The 19,792-nt window shown below is 50.7% G+C and overlaps 7 protein-coding genes across 7 annotated transcripts; 6 read left to right on the forward strand and 1 right to left on the reverse strand.

The window, feature by feature from the left end:
• Positions 1 to 121: 121 nt before the first annotated feature.
• CABS01_08136 (histone deacetylase) lies at positions 122 to 4,625 on the reverse strand (the record flags this gene model as incomplete). Its single annotated transcript, XM_060541498.1, has 9 exons — positions 122 to 1,132; positions 1,190 to 1,731; positions 1,786 to 2,086; positions 2,143 to 2,369; positions 3,189 to 3,643; positions 3,768 to 4,138; positions 4,214 to 4,281; positions 4,358 to 4,394; positions 4,452 to 4,625. 9 exons carry the CDS (start codon positions 4,623 to 4,625, stop codon positions 122 to 124), a joined length of 3,186 nt encoding a protein of 1,061 aa, XP_060402302.1.
• Positions 4,626 to 7,385: 2,760 nt separating this feature from the next.
• On the forward strand, positions 7,386 to 9,221 carry CABS01_08137 (GMC oxidoreductase; the record flags this gene model as incomplete). The annotated part of the gene is made up of 2 exons (XM_060541499.1): positions 7,386 to 7,463; positions 7,527 to 9,221. The coding sequence occupies 2 exons, from the start codon at positions 7,386 to 7,388 to the stop codon at positions 9,219 to 9,221; spliced, it is 1,773 nt and encodes a 590-aa protein (XP_060402303.1).
• An 845-nt stretch (positions 9,222 to 10,066) lies between these two features.
• On the forward strand, positions 10,067 to 10,472 carry CABS01_08138 (cytochrome P450; the record flags this gene model as incomplete). The annotated part of the gene is made up of 2 exons (XM_060541500.1): positions 10,067 to 10,342; positions 10,416 to 10,472. 2 exons carry the CDS (start codon positions 10,067 to 10,069, stop codon positions 10,470 to 10,472), a joined length of 333 nt encoding a protein of 110 aa, XP_060402304.1.
• A 416-nt stretch (positions 10,473 to 10,888) lies between these two features.
• CABS01_08139 (uncharacterized protein) lies at positions 10,889 to 11,617 on the forward strand (the record flags this gene model as incomplete). The annotated part of the gene is made up of 1 exon (XM_060541501.1): positions 10,889 to 11,617. The coding sequence occupies one exon, from the start codon at positions 10,889 to 10,891 to the stop codon at positions 11,615 to 11,617; it is 729 nt and encodes a 242-aa protein (XP_060402305.1).
• Positions 11,618 to 12,232: 615 nt separating this feature from the next.
• Positions 12,233 to 12,937, forward strand: CABS01_08140 (cytochrome P450; the record flags this gene model as incomplete). Its single annotated transcript, XM_060541502.1, has 2 exons — positions 12,233 to 12,310; positions 12,368 to 12,937. 2 exons carry the CDS (start codon positions 12,233 to 12,235, stop codon positions 12,935 to 12,937), a joined length of 648 nt encoding a protein of 215 aa, XP_060402306.1.
• An 871-nt stretch (positions 12,938 to 13,808) lies between these two features.
• CABS01_08141 (uncharacterized protein) lies at positions 13,809 to 15,259 on the forward strand (the record flags this gene model as incomplete). Its single annotated transcript, XM_060541503.1, has 2 exons — positions 13,809 to 14,023; positions 14,104 to 15,259. The coding sequence occupies 2 exons, from the start codon at positions 13,809 to 13,811 to the stop codon at positions 15,257 to 15,259; spliced, it is 1,371 nt and encodes a 456-aa protein (XP_060402307.1).
• Positions 15,260 to 15,640: 381 nt separating this feature from the next.
• Positions 15,641 to 17,085, forward strand: CABS01_08142 (uncharacterized protein; the record flags this gene model as incomplete). Its single annotated transcript, XM_060541504.1, has 3 exons — positions 15,641 to 16,065; positions 16,328 to 16,658; positions 16,819 to 17,085. Coding segments are annotated over 3 exons (1,023 nt in total), but the record flags the coding sequence as incomplete, so codon positions are not given.
• Between the last annotated feature and the right edge of the window lie 2,707 nt (positions 17,086 to 19,792).

A 19,792-nucleotide genomic window follows, 5' to 3' on the forward strand; every position in this document is an offset into this window, starting at 1 on the left:
TCTCGCACCCCTCCCGCGAGCGTGCTGACTTGAACCCAACGTTGCGTCATAGGTGGTGTGCTGCATTTCTGTTTTTTTTGCCACCGCGGAAAAGAAAAGGAACAAGGGGGATCTTGTACCACTATTCCTTTTTGGCTTCCTCCTCGGCCGGCTTTTCGTCAACGTCCATCTTGTCTACCTCGGGCTCAGCGGCCTTGGCCTCTGCTTTCTCGGTAGTGTCCTTTTCTTTTTCAGGGGTAGTTGCTTTGGCTTCAGCAGCTGGTTCTTCGGCTGCGACCTCGGGCTTGGACTCGTTAGCCTCAGTAGCCTCAGTCTCTTTGCTCGCCACCGCCGTCTCTGTTTCCTTGACAGGTTCCTTGGCAGCCTCGGTGGCTTTGGTTGTCTCTGTCGTTTCTGCGACGGGCGGCTGAGTTGCAGGATCGGCGGAAGGCTGGCGTGAAGGTGTCTTCTCCGTCTTTTCTTCCTTCTCGGCTACCGGGACGGGTTCTGCCTCGACTTCCTCCTTCTTGATTGTGGTTGTTCCCCCCTCGACATCCGCTCCCTCTTCCATGCCAACATCACCATCCTCATCGACGGCATCCCCCTTCGAGGCTTCGGGAGCGGCCTCCTTCTCCGGGACTGACTTGTCGGATGTGTCTTCGGGTTCGGCGGGGTTCTCGAGAGTAATGTCGCCATCCACAATCGGCTCGGCGTTGGGGGCTTCTTCACCCTCGGGAGCACCATTCACGGGTGAGGGCGCTCCACTGTCGACCTCGCCTTCAGCCTGTCGGTAGTCACCGAAGGTGCGCTTCTTGGCATTCCGAGGGCGCGTCATGCCGTTTGCCTGATCCATATCTTCGTCATCGCTGTCCTCGAACTCGGCTTCGTTGCGGGTGCGCTGGTCCCATCGGCGCTGTGTCATTCGGTCGTCGGCATTCTCGTCTTCGTCCATATCGTTTAGCTCCGCTTCCTCCTCGTCCGTCATGCCACCAAAGGGTTGGCGAGGCACATCTTGCATCTGTACGGAGGGGGCAGGCTGGGTATGTCTCAGGTTGTCGATGACAGCGGCCTTGATCTTCTCCAGATACTCGAAGCTGTTGGAGTTCTCCATGTTCGATGGGCGGACGTTCAGTTCAAAGTCGGGAGCATAGTACTAAGATGGGGTCAGTTAACAGTTGTTGGCTGGTGACAATGCGAGCAAGGAACCTACTTCGTAGTATTCGTTGTAAGGAAGCGTCTTGGGAAGATGCTTGCCAACGAGAACACCAGTCTCAAACGCCCATGTGCGAGCGACGTTGCGCATGGTGTATCCACCACCACCCAAGACCAAGGTCGGCAAGCCGAAGCTTTTGACGTACCCAACACAGTTGGCGTGGCCCTCCATACTAAGGTTGAAGCAGCCCAAGCGATCGCCGGACAAACTGTCGCCACCACACTGAAGTACAACGGCTTCGGGTTGATAGAATTTCATGACGTGCTCAATGACTGGCTCGAAAATTGACTTGTAAGAGGTGTCGTCGATACCATCGCGGAGAGGAAAGTTGACAGCGTAGTGCTTGCCGGTGCCGATACCAATGTCGCGCAGCTCACCAGTGCCAGGGAAGTACTCGCCGTATTTGTGGAAGGAAACGGTCATGACTCGGTCGGTAGTATAGAATGCTTCTTCAACACCGTCGCCATGGTGAACGTCGATATCGATGTAGAGGACGCGCTTCTTGAAACGCAGCAATTCGAGAATGCCGAGGACAATGTCTATAGGCAGTTAGCAGGCGATCCAAGAATGTCACTGAAGCGATTCTCTAGTACCGTTCACGTAGCAGAAGCCACTGGCCTCGCTCTTCTTGGCGTGATGAAGACCACCGGCCCAGTTGACTGCAATATCGCACTTTTGACGATTGAGACGGGCAGCACCCTCCATGCTACCGCCAGCGCTGATGCCGCAGAACTCAAATAGGCCGTCAAATACGGGACAATCATCTCCGACATTGTATTTGCCCTGTTCCTTTTGATAGGCGTCCATGTTGTCAGGAGTTACCTTCTGGAGGAAGTCGATGTACTCGTCTGTGTGGAACTGGGTCATCTCTCCCCTTGTCGCAGGTTTCGCGCGCTAAGATTATCACGTTAGAATCCATGGGGACGCGACGGTTGAGACACATGACATACATATATCTCCATGTTTTTGAACAAATCGTAGTGCATGATCAAGCTGTGTGCGAGGCGTATGCGATGGGGCTTCATGGGGTGACCGGTAACATAGGCATAATTACCAATGTCGGAATCGTAGAAGTAGGCGACTTTCTTTGGCGTCGCGGAGCCATTGGCCAAGGCCACCGAACCAAGTTGTGACATGGCGTCGGTCGGCGATCTGTTCGCGATAGTAATCTCGTCGGCTATGTGTATATGGGAACCAGGCAAAGCGGATTGTGGTGGGTGGTGGGAGGAAAGGATTGGGAAAATGGTGAAAGATGCGAAGGCTGCGCGTGGGAGCTCTGATCGGCTCGGCCCCAGATTTCCCAAGGCTGCGCGGGACAATGTCGGCAAGCCAATCAGCGTGTGCGATGACATACAAGGATGCATCGCTAGAGACCCACAATCACCCAATGGGGTGAGCCACGGCTAGGGAACCTGAATGGAGCAAGGCGGAGTTCGGTTATACTAATAGTCCGTCACGGTATCCACTCGGAGGCAATGCAGCACGGCACGGTCTCGCGGCGCTTTAGTGGGTCATCCCGGTAGCTTGGCCGGCGCAATGTGGAGTTGAAGGCTGGATGTGTTGCCCGAGCCGAATATTCGACTCAAAACAGAGTACTTTAAGTCATTACGGAGTCTAAAAATCATACTAGGCACTCGGCACAATATGGCCTGCCATACCAGTCCTGCCTCCGGTTCCTTGGATGGCTAAGCACGATGGACCAGATGCACCACTGCACACGGATGAGTAAGCTTCGAGAATAATAGACGGCCTCTACTTCGACTTGTGCAAATAAATGCCTATTACTTTATGTGGTTGTAATGAAGTAGGCAATGAAGAGGAGTGAAAGGATTCAATTGGTAGCTGTCAGACATACGCTGTCTGTAAAACTCATCTTAACCCCTCCCCGAGTTTTTCATCTATAATGAATTATACGAGAGGGCAGGTATAGTGGCTTCCTTCTCAGTTCAATGGCTCCCGGTACTTTGAGCGTTTCTGCTAGTATAAGATTGTCTACCTTCCTTGATCATGGTCTCGGTGGTCACCATGATTTGGTTTTGATGACTTCCCTTATTTTTTCGATCCCTGTGACCCATCTCTGGGTCGGCTGTGACGTGTGCGTATACCGAAGGCATGCTGCTTGACTGACTGGCGTTCATATCATTGAGCACGAGCTCTTCAGTGCTGACTTCTCGTTGTCCACTCTTAAGCTCCTTGAAGGTTCCGCGTCCCATGCCTGAGGAGGAGCCGTATCGATTGTACGCACTGGTTTTGTTATGGGCAGATGATAGTCCCGCACCGGGAAGCCACTTGGATAGAAGGGGTCGGATAGTCGGCAGAGAGGCGCATATGATGGAAGTATTGAGCTCGATGGCGGACCAGATTGCGGCGCCGATATTTTCCCATGGCGGGTCGTTGCTTGAGACGGCTGTGCGGAGGGTGAACATGCGATAGACTGAGATGATGCAGACGCTGTAGTAAGAGCCCAAAAGTCAGCGAGCGAACCTCAGGTTATAACGTTGATTGTCTCAGCGTAAGGCAGTCAGACACAGTAAGGCAGAGGGATAGGGGGTAAGAACTTTGCGTTGACACTGACAAGAAGCCAAGACAGAAAATACCAAACAACATAGCCTTTTGCTTTTTTGGAAGTTGAAGCCGGAGAACGGAAGGCAAAGGAATGCAGAAGATCATGAAGTCCGTCGCTAGACTCATAGCAGATGAAAAGTACCAAATAGGTAGCGTATCGAGGCAAAATTCGGCGGTGCTAGGCACGATAATAGCGATAGGCAGGCAAGAAAGCCCAAGGAGAGTGGCCTGGATGCACGCCCATATCACCACGTATACCATTGCCCAGAAGCAGACTCTCTGAACTACTTTCGACACAAACACACGCCGATACTGGAGCAAGAATGAAACCTTGACGACGTTCATTCCCATGTTGTAATGGAGAATGACGATGAGAAGATACTGCACATCTCGAAGTCAGCCGTTCCCGAACACATGATTGGCCAAGTGTCGATAGGATCTGGAAGATGCGCAAACCTTCAATTGCTCCATGGTCTCCTCTGCCGAAACATTTTCAGCATGTCTACCCATACCATATTTCACTTCTAGAGTGCTCAAAATTGTTAACATTGTGCCTCAGTCTAAGGTACTGCTTGGGTTGAAACTCGAGGCAAAACGTACCGAAGACTGTGCCTACTCCAACCACAAGAGCAAACAGCTTTTTCACCCGTTAGATTTGCCCTACAAGTGTTATGGTAATACCAATCCCTCTTACCATGGCAATCAACATGGTCCAATCATCCTTTCCAGCCGTTTTTAGGAGAACCAAGCGAGTATAGAGTCGAAGAGAAAGGACCGCGGCCGAAGCAATAACAAAGCCAATGGCAATACCATTCACAAGAGGGCCATTCGACTCGGTTCTGATTTCATGGGATTCATTGTCGGCCATAGCTGTTAGTGATGTTTGTTAAAGGGTTGAAAGGAGTAGCGGAATTTGAAGACTAAGGTCACTGATCTTGATCAAAGACTCCTAAGGGAGTGGGTAGATCGGCCCCTGAGAAACAACTTCATGATATGTTTCTCCGAGAGTGAATAAAGGAGCAGACTAGTATCTGCGTACCGAAGCTTGAACGGCTCGAACGGATGCCATTCTGCGGGAGGTGAGATGCGTGTGACTGTGACGAACTCTCTGCTGCAACGAGGAGCAAGAAGGACTGGTCCGCTGGATACAGGGGTAGTGTCTGTGTTGCCGAGATAGCAGAGATCACTGGAAAAGGAACATGCAGGGTCCATTAGAGGAAGTTCGTCTCATCATATTTCCTGGTAGGGTGGCAGTTGGTTCCTTCAGACCGTGGCCCACAGACACAAAAACCAAGAAATGTTGACGAAAGGTTCGCCTGTTGCAGGCGGTGCCGTCTATGGTAGCTTCAATGGATTTAGCCACCGCAGGAAAGGTAAACCCGGCAAGGACAACACGCCAGGTACCCTTGCATCGAACACGGTGTTTGCCTCCATTGCGACCGGATCTTGTTGGTCTTGCTATACCAAAGCAATGCACAGCCCTGGATAGGGGATGATATCTCGACCCCTGCGTCGCTGTCCCGAGGCACGATCGGCCCTGGAACGTGAGACGGGGGAAGTACTGAAGTATCATTCATCGAACAACACCGTGTTAATAATCTCGTCAATTCTTAGATCTCATCGTGCTCTTAGATAGCCCAGGTATTCGTTCTCAGAGACATAGACTGCTTTCCTCTGTACTCTGGCAGGAGCTCGCTCGACATCGGCAATGGAAATAGGTCTTCAATTCGTTGGCCCATATACGCGAGACAATCGTTCAGGTACTAGGTTTCCTTGAGACCTTTCGGGTACCTCATATGAGCTTTCTTCTTTGTGTGCAGACTCTGACTTGAAATACATGATTCGAAGTCATTGGTTACGAAGGAAATGGCACGAGCACTTCGTGTCCACTCCAGCATTGACATGAGCAAGGGCTACCTTGGGTGCCATGCTCAGTGCCAAGCAGGGTGGATCACTGTCAACTGTAGCGACGGTTGCACTACCCAGGAAACGTAACCCCTCCCAGGACTTTTCGTAGCGTTCTGCGGAAGATGTTGTCCTAAGCCCACGTTCCAAGGGTAATGATGCACTGGAGGAAGAAGGCGCATGCAGCAATGGCACCTAACCAACTCAGTCTACAGTATCGGTGTCCCGGCTTGGCTGTTGGAACCAATCATTAGGTAAATTGTCTGCAATATTCAGGCCAGGACCCTGGTCCTTGAAACCGGGCCAAGTTACCAAATGTGGACATTAGGAAAACGGACTTCGTAAAACAAGGGACTTGACCATTCTATGTGCCTCAAACTTAGCCTAATACGCATCAACGTTGTCTTTTTCTGTCTCTCAAACATATTGCAGAATATAACGATATCATCAGATCTCAGAACGACAGCATGGGACGAAATTTCATCTGCACTAAAGCTAAGATTTGATCATCAGGCGCATCAAGTGAACAGCCATGTACTTATGTCGGACGTCACATCATATGAGGGGGGACGCTTCCCCGGACCCGCCTTTCGGGATCGAACGTTTGTAACTCCGCGTCCGCTAGGCACACCTTAGTATCAATCTTAATCGAACCGCTTGTGCATGCATCCATCGCTATCGCATGCGGGGAGAGCCGACCACGCCGCCTTGTGGACGTCCATTCTTCGCATCCAAAGCTGGTCCCACTGGCAAGGGCCCACCCGGAACCACCATGCCGGCTTATCGCGTATTATTGCTTTAGAACCTCCGATGAGCTGCTGTGCTTGTTCTGGCATGACCTTCGTGTGTCTGCGCAGCGTTCTCGGGGCCACCCGTATCCGCCCACTCGCGGGTCATTCCCGTGGACAGGACGAGATGTAAGAAGCACTCAGTTAACATCAATAGCCTCTATGTCTCCAGACTTCCAATCAGACGAGGCGTAGTCCAGTGGTAATCGCCGATTCCATGTCGAAGGAAGATATGAACTAACGTTCTCAACACTATTCCGGCCGTCTAGCCTTTTCGTGTTATGATTACGACACAGCCTACCATCATGAACATGGTCTTTTGATTACATGGCTAAAAGTTATCTTGTAGTGATCACAGAATCATACCATCCCATTATACCATGGGCGATTAAGATACCGGATACGGTATGCGAGGCTAATACCGCGGGGCACACTCGACTGAAGAACCAAGTGTGGACTAGGGTCGACAACCCCCTGTCTGTGTTGGTACCTTAACATAGCACGCACACGCAGCAGTATGTAGTCGTGCTCTGCGCCATTATTTACGTGGCAGAACCCATGGGTGAGTCCTCTTTATTGGTTGGTCAACGTCGCATCCGAAATTTTCAGGAGACTTCGAAATGTTGGTTCAGGGTTAGGTTCTTCACCGTCCAGGATATGGACCGCGAGCTTCATTCCACAGAGCGAACGCATGAATAATCTCTGCGTAATGCAAGGAAGCGGAGGAGATCCCTCGACTAGAAGTCTACTACACAGAAGGAGGTAAGTCCCCCGATAAACAGCCATTCGAGGCTTGGAAGTCGAATGAAGGCCGCACTTACAAATTACGGCGCTTGTCCGCCCAATAATGGCCCCTATGGCACCACCAAGCATCGACTATCCGTTGGACCCAGCCAAGTGAGAAATCTTCCTTTGTTATCATTAAGCTGCCCAGAATGCCCTTCCTCAAGACGTGGCCAGCACTGGTGCTGCTCAGTGCTATTTCCTGCACTTCAGCTCAATCTTACGACTACGTAAGTCACAGTTCGCGTCGAATTTTCGGGAAAGTTCCTTGCATGTGCTTACAGAGAAGATAGATAATCGTAGGTGGCGGGACAGCGGGCTCAGCTCTGGCTACCCGCCTGAGTCTTGGTCTTCCAAATGCTCATGTCTTGCTTCTCGAAGCTGGCCCGTCTGCTCTAGACGAGCTCCGTATCAATGTACCTGGTCTGAGAGGCTCAATACTGGGGACGCAATATGACTGGAACTTCACTTCAGTTGGCCAGAGCGCTCTCGGTGGCCGTCAGATCCCCGTCAACCGCGGCAAGGTTCTGGGTGGCTCGTCAGCCATGAACTACCTTTGCTATGACCGCGCTGCTGCGGCCGAGTACGAGGCTTGGGGCGAGATGGGTAGCGGAGGCTGGTCGTGGGATGTCATGATCGAGGCCATGACCAAGTCGGAGAACTTTACGGGCTCCGACAAAGACTCTCGTGGTCGTTCTGGCCCCATCCGTAACACCTACAACCGTGTGGTGTATGATGTCCTCAACACATGGCAACCAGCCGGAACGGAGCTCGGTCTTCCTATAAACGAGGAAGGTAACATGCACGGCAACCCCATTGGCATCATGTTCCAGGGCACCAACATCGACAATACCGACTATTCCCGGTCTTACAGCGCCAACAGCTATCTTCCACTTGCAGGGTCGAATCTCGAGGTGAGGACCAATGCCCAGGTCGTCAAGGTCAATCTTAACAAGACTTATGGCAACGATTACACTGCCACTGGTGTGACACTGGCCGATGGCACGGTTGTCAACGCTGTCAAAGAGGTCATCTTGTCTGCTGGTTCTATTCAAAGTCCTGGTCTGCTCGAGTTGTCTGGTATTGGTCAGACAGCTGTGCTCAAAGCCGCCGGTGTTGAGCCGCTCATTGACTTGCCTGGCGTCGGTGAGAACTACCAAGACCATATCCGCACGTCCAACGTTTATCGTCTCAAGGATGAGTTCGACTCCTTCGATGCGCTCATCTTTGACTCCAGCGGTGCTAACGCCACCGCTGAGCTGCAAAAGTGGATCGATGGCGAGGTGTCTCTCTACGACTACACGACCGCGGCATACGGATTTCTGAATTGGGGGCAAATAAATCAATCGGCTCAGGCCGAGATCATTGCTCTTGCAGAGGCGGAGTTTGGCAACAGCACCAACCCCATTGACAAGAAGAAGCTCGAGTTCCTCAAAGACGACTCTGTCCCGGACTATGAACTCATCTTTGACGCAAACTACGTGGGCGCGGCCGGATACCCTGGTTCCGGCAAGTTCATTACCATCTTCAGCACCGTCATGCATGCCCTCAGCCGGGGCAACGTGCACATTGATCCCGCGAACCCCACCGGCAAGCCCATCATCGACCCCAAGTTCCTGAGCAACGAGCACGACATCAAGGCTGCTGTCGAGGGCGCCAAGTTTGCGCGCAAGATTGCCGAGACGGGACCCCTCAAGGCCGTCTGGGAAGTTGAGACGGAGCCTGGCCCGGATGTTTTGACTGACGATCAGTTCCGTGAGTTTGCCGTCAACACGGTCACGAGTTTCTACCACCCGGTCGGAACCTGCTCTCTTCTTCCCAAGGCTGAGGGTGGGGTTGTCGATGCTGATCTGCGGGTTTATGGTACGCAGAATCTGCGAGTAGTCGACAACAGTATTGTGCCCGTTATTGTATCTGGCCACATCCAGACAGCTGCGTACGGTGTTGCTGAGGTGGCGGCTGCGAAGATCATTGCGAGTGCTATTTGATGCGACTTACATACTGTGCGGTTCCTACCTAGAAAGGAAAACTTAGATACTTACTTTACTTGCTACTTAATTTGAATGAATTCCGACGACGCAACTACATACGATCGCTGATGAAGCTCGCTGTCTGTGAGACAGATCTGTAGATCTCTTCCTAATAGCTGCAGCCCCGTATGCCTTATACCGTAGCCCATTTAATCCTAGTGGAATAGAACCTCAAATGTTGAGTTCAAGTTTTCGTTTGAGCAGCCGCCGGAGTCGGAGCTGCAATAAGCCGACTCCGTTTCAGTTCTTCTATTCGTACTGTCAATATCTTCTCTGTGCTGACCGTAATCAAGGTGTTAAGGCCTGGAGACTCAGTAGGAGGGTATCGTTATGATAGCCCTCCAACATTCATGAATTGACTATCAAGTACTGCAGCTGCGAAACAGTGAAGACTGAGATCCCGCCTAACACCTCAAAGCCAGTACATGAGAAATGACTACCTCTGGGTCTCAAGTGAATAGCTTGCTAGTTTGGCAGCACAAAAGTGCTGAGACACCGGAGATGGACTTAGTCTCCGCTCCCGCCCCGATCTTTGACGGCTCAACTACAAGATCCGTTGGAGCCTTCCACTGTGGCGTCCCCCGACGCAAGGCTTTAGGTTTGACTCCTGTCCGACCAAGAGGACTGACCCAGGCATTTTCCTTATTGAAGCAAAACGAATCTACCTCATGACCATGACCTCTCATTTTGCACCAAGATGTAAGACATCGATGTTCCATCTACCATTTCACATATAAGGTATACTGGGCACATCAGTCACTTGTGATCTTCACCACATAAGAACTGAAACGACAATCCTAATCATGGCAAACATGCTGGATATCACCAATCCCATACAATGGCTGACCGTTCTGGCCCCCTTCACCGCGGTCTTGCCGATTTTGTACATCCTTTACCAGATCATCCGGCCGAAGCCCATACCTGGCATTCCATACAATAAACATGCCGCAAAGAGCATTTTCGGTGATATTCCCGACATCAAGAGAGAACCACCCGGTAACCTCCTCATTTGGATAGCAGCTCAGTCCCGTCGTCACAACAGCCCTATGTTCCAAGTCTGGCTGGGCCCTCTCACGATGGTTGGTCATTAGTTAAACTTTAAAGCTGACTTTTAAGTCTGACTAGTGACTAATTAGTCACCTCACCAGGTAGTCTGGACACCCTGCTCGCGTCCGGATTATCAGGCCCTGGTCAGAAATTGCCATTTAAGTTTCAGACCATCAGTGGTTCTTTGCCTACTACAGCAACTGATGTCTTATCCCTTGCTATATCAGAGCTGAACTCTTGCCGGTGTCTGCTTCAATATGATGCATCCGGACATTCCATTTCACAACATAGCCCGACGCTTCCTTAGCATACTTTGGTGAGATCTGCCTAAACCGCAGACAGTGCAACGTGAGGCATTTTATACCAAGAATCGGCATGACGAAGAATAAGCCTGTCGTGACTGGGTCACAAACTTCACATTTTGGAGTGTCAAATTGTAGGTATGTTTCTTGTGACCCAGTTCCTTAAATATAGGTAAAAACCCGCCTTCCTTGGTATTCTTCTCATACCTTACCTCTGAGACCATTCCAACATTTCTGCTATTTCTTTGCACCGATCACAATTTGAAATCACTCATTATGAAACTCACAGCGACGGTCCTGGCTCTCCACCTCCCCTCTCTGGGTCTGGCCTCAGTCTATAATGACTGGGCATTCTCAGAGGCACCTTCGGCTGGATTGAGCGATATAACTTTCCCTATGAGCATGGAAGGGGCACCTCGCAAGAGTGGTTTCTACTTTGCCCAGCAGTTCGGCTTTCACGGGGTTAATGATATTGGTTATACGGGGCTACAGCCGCGTCCCGACAACCAACGTAGACAGGTCGTCCATGCAGTCTTTTCCTCATTCCAGAAAGGAACGACTACCAAGCATAAGAACTGCTCCCCGGGCGCAGATGGTGGTCCCGGAGTTAGCTGCGCCCTTGACATTTTCGGCGACTATTCTCACGTCTATAATCTCACGGTGTGGAACACTGGCGGCACAACCTGGAGAGGAACTCTTCTCGACACCGTCACTGGAAAGTCTCATGTAATCGGCGAATGGACGCTCCCATCTTCCGCAGGCAAAATACTGAACGGAGAATCCGGTTTTTTTGAGTACTACAACTGGAACGATGGTAAACCCAGCCACGTTTGTTCTAAGCTTCCCTTCACGCAAGTCTTCTTCGGCAACCCCACTTCAAAGACACAAGGAGCTGGTGGTGGCAACATTACCCGCGTTTATGAGGAAGGGGAATGTGTCGGAAAGCTCAACCTGAAGGCCACCCAGACTGGCAGGGGATATCGGATCCAAGCTGGTTTTAAGTAATCTCTCTCTATTGTAACTCGGAGCTTTATAGGAAAGGTTTCTCCATCGTCTCCTCCGGTTCTCCCCTGTTTATGCAGAGTTCCACGCATATCAAGTGTTGTAGTAAACTCTGAATTCCACTCTAAACATTGGCTCTCACCGCACTCAAATCAACAGGAAATCTAAACTAGAGCTCCTTTTCAAAATGGCTAGGTAATTCCAACCGAGAAGGGTTTGTAGTGCTGGGTTAAACGTACTGATAAACTGCTATCACATTCCCTGCTCCCAGATACTCCGTCGGTAGTTCGCACGGCGCCCTGAGAATCCCTTCTGATAGACGGTACTACGTGGTCGGCTGTGAGTTCGTGCCTGAATTTTCAAATGATAAAGTCACACTGCCTTGTTTTATCGACCTAAGCAACGCTGCAGTCGGCAGAAAACATTGGCAGCGTAGTAATGACCGGGTTTCCGAAGCTTGCATGATCAGTCATTGGGGTGAGACCAAGCGTACGTCGGGGAAGAGCGGTGCGAGACGATTTCCTCGTTGCTCAGGTCCTGCAGGCATCGGACAGATTCAAAACACAACTTCGGGATATTGACAATGAGGACAAACACGTTAAGTCCGCAATTGACTTGATGGTACAAAGGCTGAACAGTGTCATGGAGAAGGAAGGCTACCCTCTCCCTGACTGGATCGAAACCATGAGAGCTGAGGGAAGACGAATTTGAAGGAACGACGCTAGATAACTTACTGACCTAATATTGTCTTAGTCTGCCGGCTTTGTTGTTGCTGGATATGATACGACGAACACAACCCTCTGTGGGGGCATCAAGTTCATCGCGGATGACCAAGCAGTTCAGCAGAGACTTTTTGAAAGCATTCAGAGCTTTCACACCGCAGCAAGTAGTGAGGGTCGTCTTCCTACCCACTCTGAGATTTGCGAAGCAAACATACCGTACCTAGACGCAGTTATTGAGGAAATGCTTCGGCTTGCTCATACAGCAACCAGTCAAGATCGAGAGTGCAAAGAAGATACAGTCATCTTGGGCCATGTCATCCCCAAGGGTACCACCGTCATTGTCCCAAACCGGGGTCCAAGCTTTACTGAGCCGGGATATGAGATCGAGGAACGCCTGCGGAGCCCATCTTCGAGAAAAGCAGCCACCGATTTTGGTTCCTGGGCCTGGGGCTCCCAGGAGATGAGAAAGTCAAGCCGGATCGTTGGCTTGTACGAGATGAGAAGGGTAATGATGAATATAATGGTTCTGCAGGGCCGACCTTACCCTTCGGCCTTGGACTTCGCGGTTGCTTCGGACGAAAGCTGGCATACATGGAAATGAAGCTTTTGATCACTCTCTTGATCTGGTCATTAGAGTTCCAAGAGTGCCCAGAGAATTTGTCGAGTTATGAAAGTATTACAAGCCTTACAAGGAAGCCTGTACAGTGTTACGTGCGCTTGAAGATTCGCTTAGATTATTGTACGCTATTGTATGTATTAGTAACTTGTTCAAGCACATAAACACCAATGCTACTTATCACATCATCTCGTTCTTGCGATTGGGTTAGTGTCTAGTAGGCTTAATACTTAACCATCCAATATTTTTTTTCTACTTTAATTACCCTCGGTAATTTGCGTTATAAATATTTTAACATAGCGGCAGAACGGTGGTATTTAATATATATAAAGATTTAATAATTATTAAATTAGAAGTCTAATTCGACCGCGGCATATAGCTAACTACGCAAGGGCTAATTAGGGGCCCTATTTATAATTATTATAGCTAGCCTAACCTATAGTTAGAACCTCTTTTTTATACTTATTATATAAAAATTTATATAATTTAATTAATCTCTTTATTAACCTACGGTTCGAACTAACTACCCTATAATAAGGATATTAATAATAATATATTGTGCTAAAAGAATGGACTTTATCAACTTACTCAGAGATGAATTCAATGAGATACACGTAGTACTGCTAAAGTGTCAGCGGTCGTGAATCCGAGTAGTGAGCTTGATTTCGGCGTTGGAGAAACACCCTGAATCCGTCTTTATCCGAGTTCAACAGCCGCTCTCCGATGCCGGTCACAGGTGCCGCTTTTGCCGTTAATCCACCCCGGCACTGCAACACCAGAGTACTGAACTTGGAAACCTTGATCTACAACTACAACAGAATTGCACCGTGATCTTGAAGGATCATGCTTCGGAAAAATGACCAAGGACGAGTTATTGCATACTCGACCGCCCGTGGTTGAGCCGTTCTCGGTCGGGCTTCGGGAAGATGACGAATTTAATGATGGGCGCCCGATCCCGGAACGATCGTCAACAGAACCTGGAAACGCGGTCCAAAAATCGCCAGCTACTGATGGAGGAATGGTAGCTTGGCTCCAAGTTTCGTCGGCTTTCGCACTCTACTGGAATAGTCTGTAAGTCTGCGTCTCATATCCGGGAGGCTTTGTCCCTTCTCTTTACCTCAATTGTGCTCGACTAACGCCTCTCGACGCAGGGGTCTGCTCAACGGCTTTGGTGCTTTCCAGACATACTATGAAACTACACTGCTCACAAGCGATTCATCTTCAGCTATTGCATGGATTGGCTCAGTCCAAGTATTCTTTCTCATGGCTGGTGGTGTCATATCTGGCCCGCTCTATGATCTCGGCTACGCTCGATCCATGTTATTGACAGGGACATTTCTCGTCGTCTTTGGCTTCATGATGACCAGCATCAGCACACAGTACTATCAGTTCTTACTTGCGCAGGGCTTCTGTGTTGGTATTGGCTCCAGCTGCCTGTATACCGTCGCCATCACCTTGGTTCCTCCCTACTTCACAGCCCGAAGGGCGTTGGCAATGGGGGTGGCAACCGTTGGAAGCAGTCTGGGAGCTACCATTTATCCCCTCATTTTTGAGAGCTTGCAGCCTCGAATAGGCTTTCCGTGGACCGTCCGAGTGATAGGTTTCGTCACTTTAGCCATGTCTTGCTATGCCGTGATTGTGGCACGACCTCGGACCAAGGGTGCTAAAACCCTGATAACAAAGAACAACTCGCTGAAAGAAATCGCCGAAATCGCTGGCCTTCTGGATGTTCGATATATGGTTCAATGCATTGCTATCTTCTTCAGCAATCTCGCATTCTTCCAGCCTCTCTACTACATTCAAAGCTACGCACAATCGCACGGAATGGAGGGCGCGGCTCTAGCCAAATATTTACTTGTGGTACTCAACGCAGTCGGTATCCCTGGACGTATTTTGCCTTCCCTGATTGCCGACAGATTTGGTGTGCTGAATACCTATATTGGAATTTGTACCATGACCGCCATAACCGTTTTCTACTGGATCAGCGTGAATAACACTGCGGGCAACGTGGCGTTTGCAGTTTTGTATGGCTTCTTCTGCGCGAGTGTCGTCACTCTGGCTCCGGTCGTTCTAGCAAGCATAACTGATGATCTTGGCATCCTGGGAACGAGACTTGGTTTTGTTGCTGTGCTCAAAGGAATCGGTTCACTCATTGGGCCGCCAATTGCTGGCGCTATTTTGGGATTGACTGGAAGCTATCTCGGTGTTCAGCTATTCACTGGTCTGGCAATGTCACTCACAGTTGTTTTTGCGGCATATCTGAGAGTGTTGATATTTCGAAGGAAAGTCGACAAGTCTACCGACTGACACACCATGTTCGGAGACAGATAAAGCAAGACAAGAGACTTCCAGGCTTCTCGCCCACCTGTCTACTGACTCAAGTGCTATCTCTTAAATGTGGTTAATATAATAAGTGAGATCTCTAGCCTCTTGATGTTACTCAAAATGCCATCACTCAAATGTCTACACTGTCTATATCATCCTTCCCTTTTGGCCTACACTATTTCATGTTTGCTTAGTCTTTTTGAGTGAACTCAAGAGGGCTGGGCTTAGTGGAGGATGTTATACAAAGAAGGCACATTCACAAATAACATGAGGCAACTAGAAGCCCTATTTCAGAGCATGGCACAGCTAACTTTATGGCAAGAATGGTCATTGTTGAAGTTTTAGATGCCGCCGTAGCAAAATTTTCTAAGCTCGGATCATCAGCTTGGGAGTGCAAATATAGTGCCCGATGCAGCATGGCAAGCCCAAACCCTTCGTGGACAGCTATTAAATTCACATCGAGAAACCCCAGCTTTACACAAGATCAGCCCCGTAACAGGTAGACGAGCACACCTTACGGAAAGGACGCAAGGCCACCCCAGACGGCCAAGGCGAGCAGCCTTGAACTGCATACTAGGCAGCATCTTGGTCTCTCAACCTCCACAGGGTTTTGAAGACTGGCAACGGCACGCAGTACCGCTAGTGCAACGAGATCAGGGCGCTATGCTTCTTGCCATGCGTGCAACCCCTCCGTGGATCACGGCCACACTTCTTCCTCCAAGGCAAGGTACCCGGGCGGATGGGTGTGTAGTTGGCGAGTGCCCATTTAGCTGCCTGGGTGAAGAAAGGTAAGAGGAGTGCGAAGTAATATGGAGTGAGGGCTTCCAAATGAAGACCTTTGAGGCATTTTGACTTTACCGAAAGGTTAGTTCGCATATCGGTTATTCAAGTTCGATTGCACCCTATGCCCAACTTGGCCACTCGCTGGCCTCTTCCAAGCGGCAAAGAAGAAGCCCGCCTGCCGGTACAGTCGTTCTCAGAAGCCTGTGATTGAGGATGTCGCGCAAATTATCGATCCGCACATTAGCGAAGCCGAGAGAACGGTCCCAGGACCGCGGATCCAATTAAGCCACCCACACTCTGGGTGTTCTGGAGGGTGGCACCCCGGTCTTCTTCTAGGAAAGATGTTCCGTTAGCGCCGCCCTGTGGGTTCTCCGGTCACAAGATTAGCATCAAAGGTCCTCCTGCACCAGAGCCCGATGCGTACTGGTTGGCGGAAAGCCTTGCCGCGGAAAGCCTGTCGCCTCTGTGTGGTATGCCGGAACCCCGGACAAGACATGAGAAGAAGTTGGGTGTCATGCAGCAGCCAGTCTCCAGATCGAAATCTAGGGGAAAACATATGGTAACATGCTGCATTGTGTCTTCTTCCGCTTATGGGAGAGTCAGTGCTGGGGCTGCATCTTCACATTTTCGTTCATAGTGAGACGGACTCGGAATGACTAGGCGTGGGGACTCGGCACCTTATCAAGACTCTTTCCTCTGTTGGTCTCTTCTTCGGCTATTAGGGCTGCCTTTGATTCTCCATCTCAGTCTGTTCATAGGTGCTGCGCCGTGCCACGGCATCTCACTACCCCAGAGGCGCCGAGATGTGTCGGGTTGTCGGTGCGGATCTTGCAGCGGCAACTTTCCCTCCTGGGCTTTCGTCTACTTGGCATGAATCTCAGCTTGAAAAGGCGTACACTATACAACTGCTGGTAATGACAAAGGTAGAACGTCTTACAACGAGTCGGGAACTTGAAACTCAGCTTGCACTTGGTCCAATTTCAACTCGCTTGCGAGTGCCATTGAAGGATCAGCAAAATCAGTGATTAATCACGCATCCCGCCTGTATGACCCAGGGTATCAGCTGTCCGTGAGGATCCACGCACCGCTGTTTAAAATTCCGATTGTGTTGCCGGCAAGATGGAGATGCAACACCATCGGCTGAAGCCCACGAGTTGCTATCGCTAACCCATCTATCGTCCTGAGGTAGCTGACTCTTATCGATTCCATCATGTTTACTGCTTCGAAATAGATCGACATGAGTACGGTCATGGCCATCTACACGCTCGCATGCTGTCGAGGTACCACGGGCTATGTCAGCCATAGTGATCCTGCTATTCTTCCTGTCAGATGAGCGCAAAGGAAATTGTCCACTAGGCTACCCCGAATAGCGAATATATTGGCACATTGATCAATGTGGATCGCGGAACACGTTCGAGGCCGCTGATGCGGTTGACCCGGCCGATCGGACGTCGCTCTAGACTCTAGAGTACTCACCAGAGGCGCAGCATGGACAGCGGCTTTCGGATCCGTGACCCTGTTGACAGATCACGGGCGAGCTTCTCACACCGACCGTAAATCTTCACCCCAAGCCTATTGGGAGACTGTACGGTGGCGTTGGATCACGGCCCGCTCAACGCACCAAGAAGCCCAGCTTGAGGATACGCATTGCAGTTGTGGCTGAAATCTGTGACCATTCGTCGAATAAAGTCTTCTTGATGCAGGATCAAGGTTGAGAGTTGGCTATAGCGACTGATGTGAGTAGACGCGGGGGCTAGCGAGGACAATGGACTGACTGGTAGACTAGGATGATGGGCACATGAGATCCGCACCGATGGGTCGCGTGCGCCCATGTGCCTCGCTCTCCGCCGTGGGTCATGATTCCACCACTCAGTGTGGATCATCAAGAAGACGTAGGAACCGGCTCTCATACGCTGGAATTCAGGAGGAGGAATGGGATTCCATTGCCGGAGGCTTGCAGCCGCGGAGGACCCATTAAAGGAGCCGACGCTGAATGGTTGTCCTTCGTCTGCGTGAGTACGGAGGCAAGCGTGTACATGTCCGTCCGCTTCCCAGAGTCGAGTTCAGAAAGCATGATACTCCAATTTCTCCATCCCGAGCCAACGGCGCAACATCCAAAGTCCAATATGAGAATAGAACGGCTCCAAGATGACAAGGGTGGGTGGGCCAGCGATCGCAGGGACTGGGTGCTTTAGCTCCGAGTCTGAGTCTAGAGGCGTTTCCCGGCCTGGGCTGCCACATTGAGGCAGATTTTAGCGCGGAGGAAGGCGGCCCGTCTACCAGATAGGAATAGCGTCCTGTCGAGAGAATGGGGAGAAGACTCGGAGGGCGCCAGAAAGTGCAGATGGAGCATTTGTCAAGTCAATTATGATCCTTTCCGCCGTTTCCTCTTTTCAAGGAATGCTGAACTATGGAAAGTAACTAAGATGGGAATACATGTGTCCGTGAGCTTGGTTGGTTTAGACGGATTTCACGCAGTAGTCTGGTTCAAAACTGTAGCCCCATCTGGTGAATTTGCTAACAAGCGTGTACGGAGTAAGAAGTCGGGACCTTTCGCTATTGCGAAATACTTTAGCTGTCTTACAAGGTAAGGGCATGGAATGAGTATCGGTCCTTAGTAAGATACATCCCTGGCGTGAGCACGAAAACCACGACAGGGGGTGGATGAACACTCAGCAAAGCCCAGGACACTCCCCCCAAGGACTGAGTCCTCTGTCGCTTCAATGATGCCCAGTCTGCAGAGGCAGCAAATGAAAGTCGATAGGTGTTGCTCTCAGACCACATGGAACGACGGCCCGGCTAGAGTCGACTGTGAATCCTCTCATTCTGAGCTATTGTGACCCAGTTGGGTTTGGCGTACCTTTCTCCAGATCTCCCCTCCAGTTTTTCTTCCCCATCTAAACCCTCTCCAGCCAACCCAGACGCCACAGAACGCGTTAGAGTGCGACGGGCTCGTGTGTCTTCGGCTGCGTGGTCTCAGGGACCCGGGCGGGCGCCCCATGGACTATCCGTAGGTATTGCTGGTGGGCAACCGAGGAACCTGAATTGGCTCACAATGATTCGATCTCGAAAGAAGTTGTCGCCTACGACAACAATGATATCTCCGATTAGACAACTGGGCAAGTCCCGAATAGGTCACCTTACGCTCGACTCAACAGACCAACCCGGTCGACTCGAGGCAAGACGGCCAGCATCTCCACAAGCCCACACACTCTGCCCCAGATTCAGCAAAACCTTTTTTGGCGTTTTCTCCAGCGCCCCATCGAACCGGTAGCAAGGCAGCATAGCATCCGCAAACATCCTGGCAAGGGTACGGAGCCTGTCGACCCGCTGATCCGGGGAGGGTGAAAGCAGAAGAGACCGGCCAGGACAAGAGACTTGACGCTTCTGCTCCTCCGCCTGACAACGTTGGTGACCATAATCGAAACCCAACGCACACATCGTCAACGCCAGACACTAGCCAAGCTGGCCTATCTCGTCTGCCGGCCCGTTTCGTCTCGTCTACTGGGATGGGCTTCTAGGTTGACACGCCTTCATTAGCGTTCCTTCGCCAGGCCCTGCATACCATGTTCAGAAGAACTCGGCACGGACGAAGCATTGTTGGAGAGTAATTGGGGGTTTCCCTCCGCACTAAGGCAGACAGACAGGCCAGAACCATAAGCCGCCCCCAAGGTTTGCTTAACGAACCGCCCGGACGCCTCCCATCTCATTCACATTGATTGCGATGCAGCC

Source organism: Colletotrichum abscissum, assembly GCF_030869225.1.
Source record: "Colletotrichum abscissum strain IMI 504890 chromosome Unknown Scaffold_18.1, whole genome shotgun sequence".
NCBI lineage: Eukaryota > Fungi > Ascomycota > Sordariomycetes > Glomerellales > Glomerellaceae > Colletotrichum > Colletotrichum abscissum.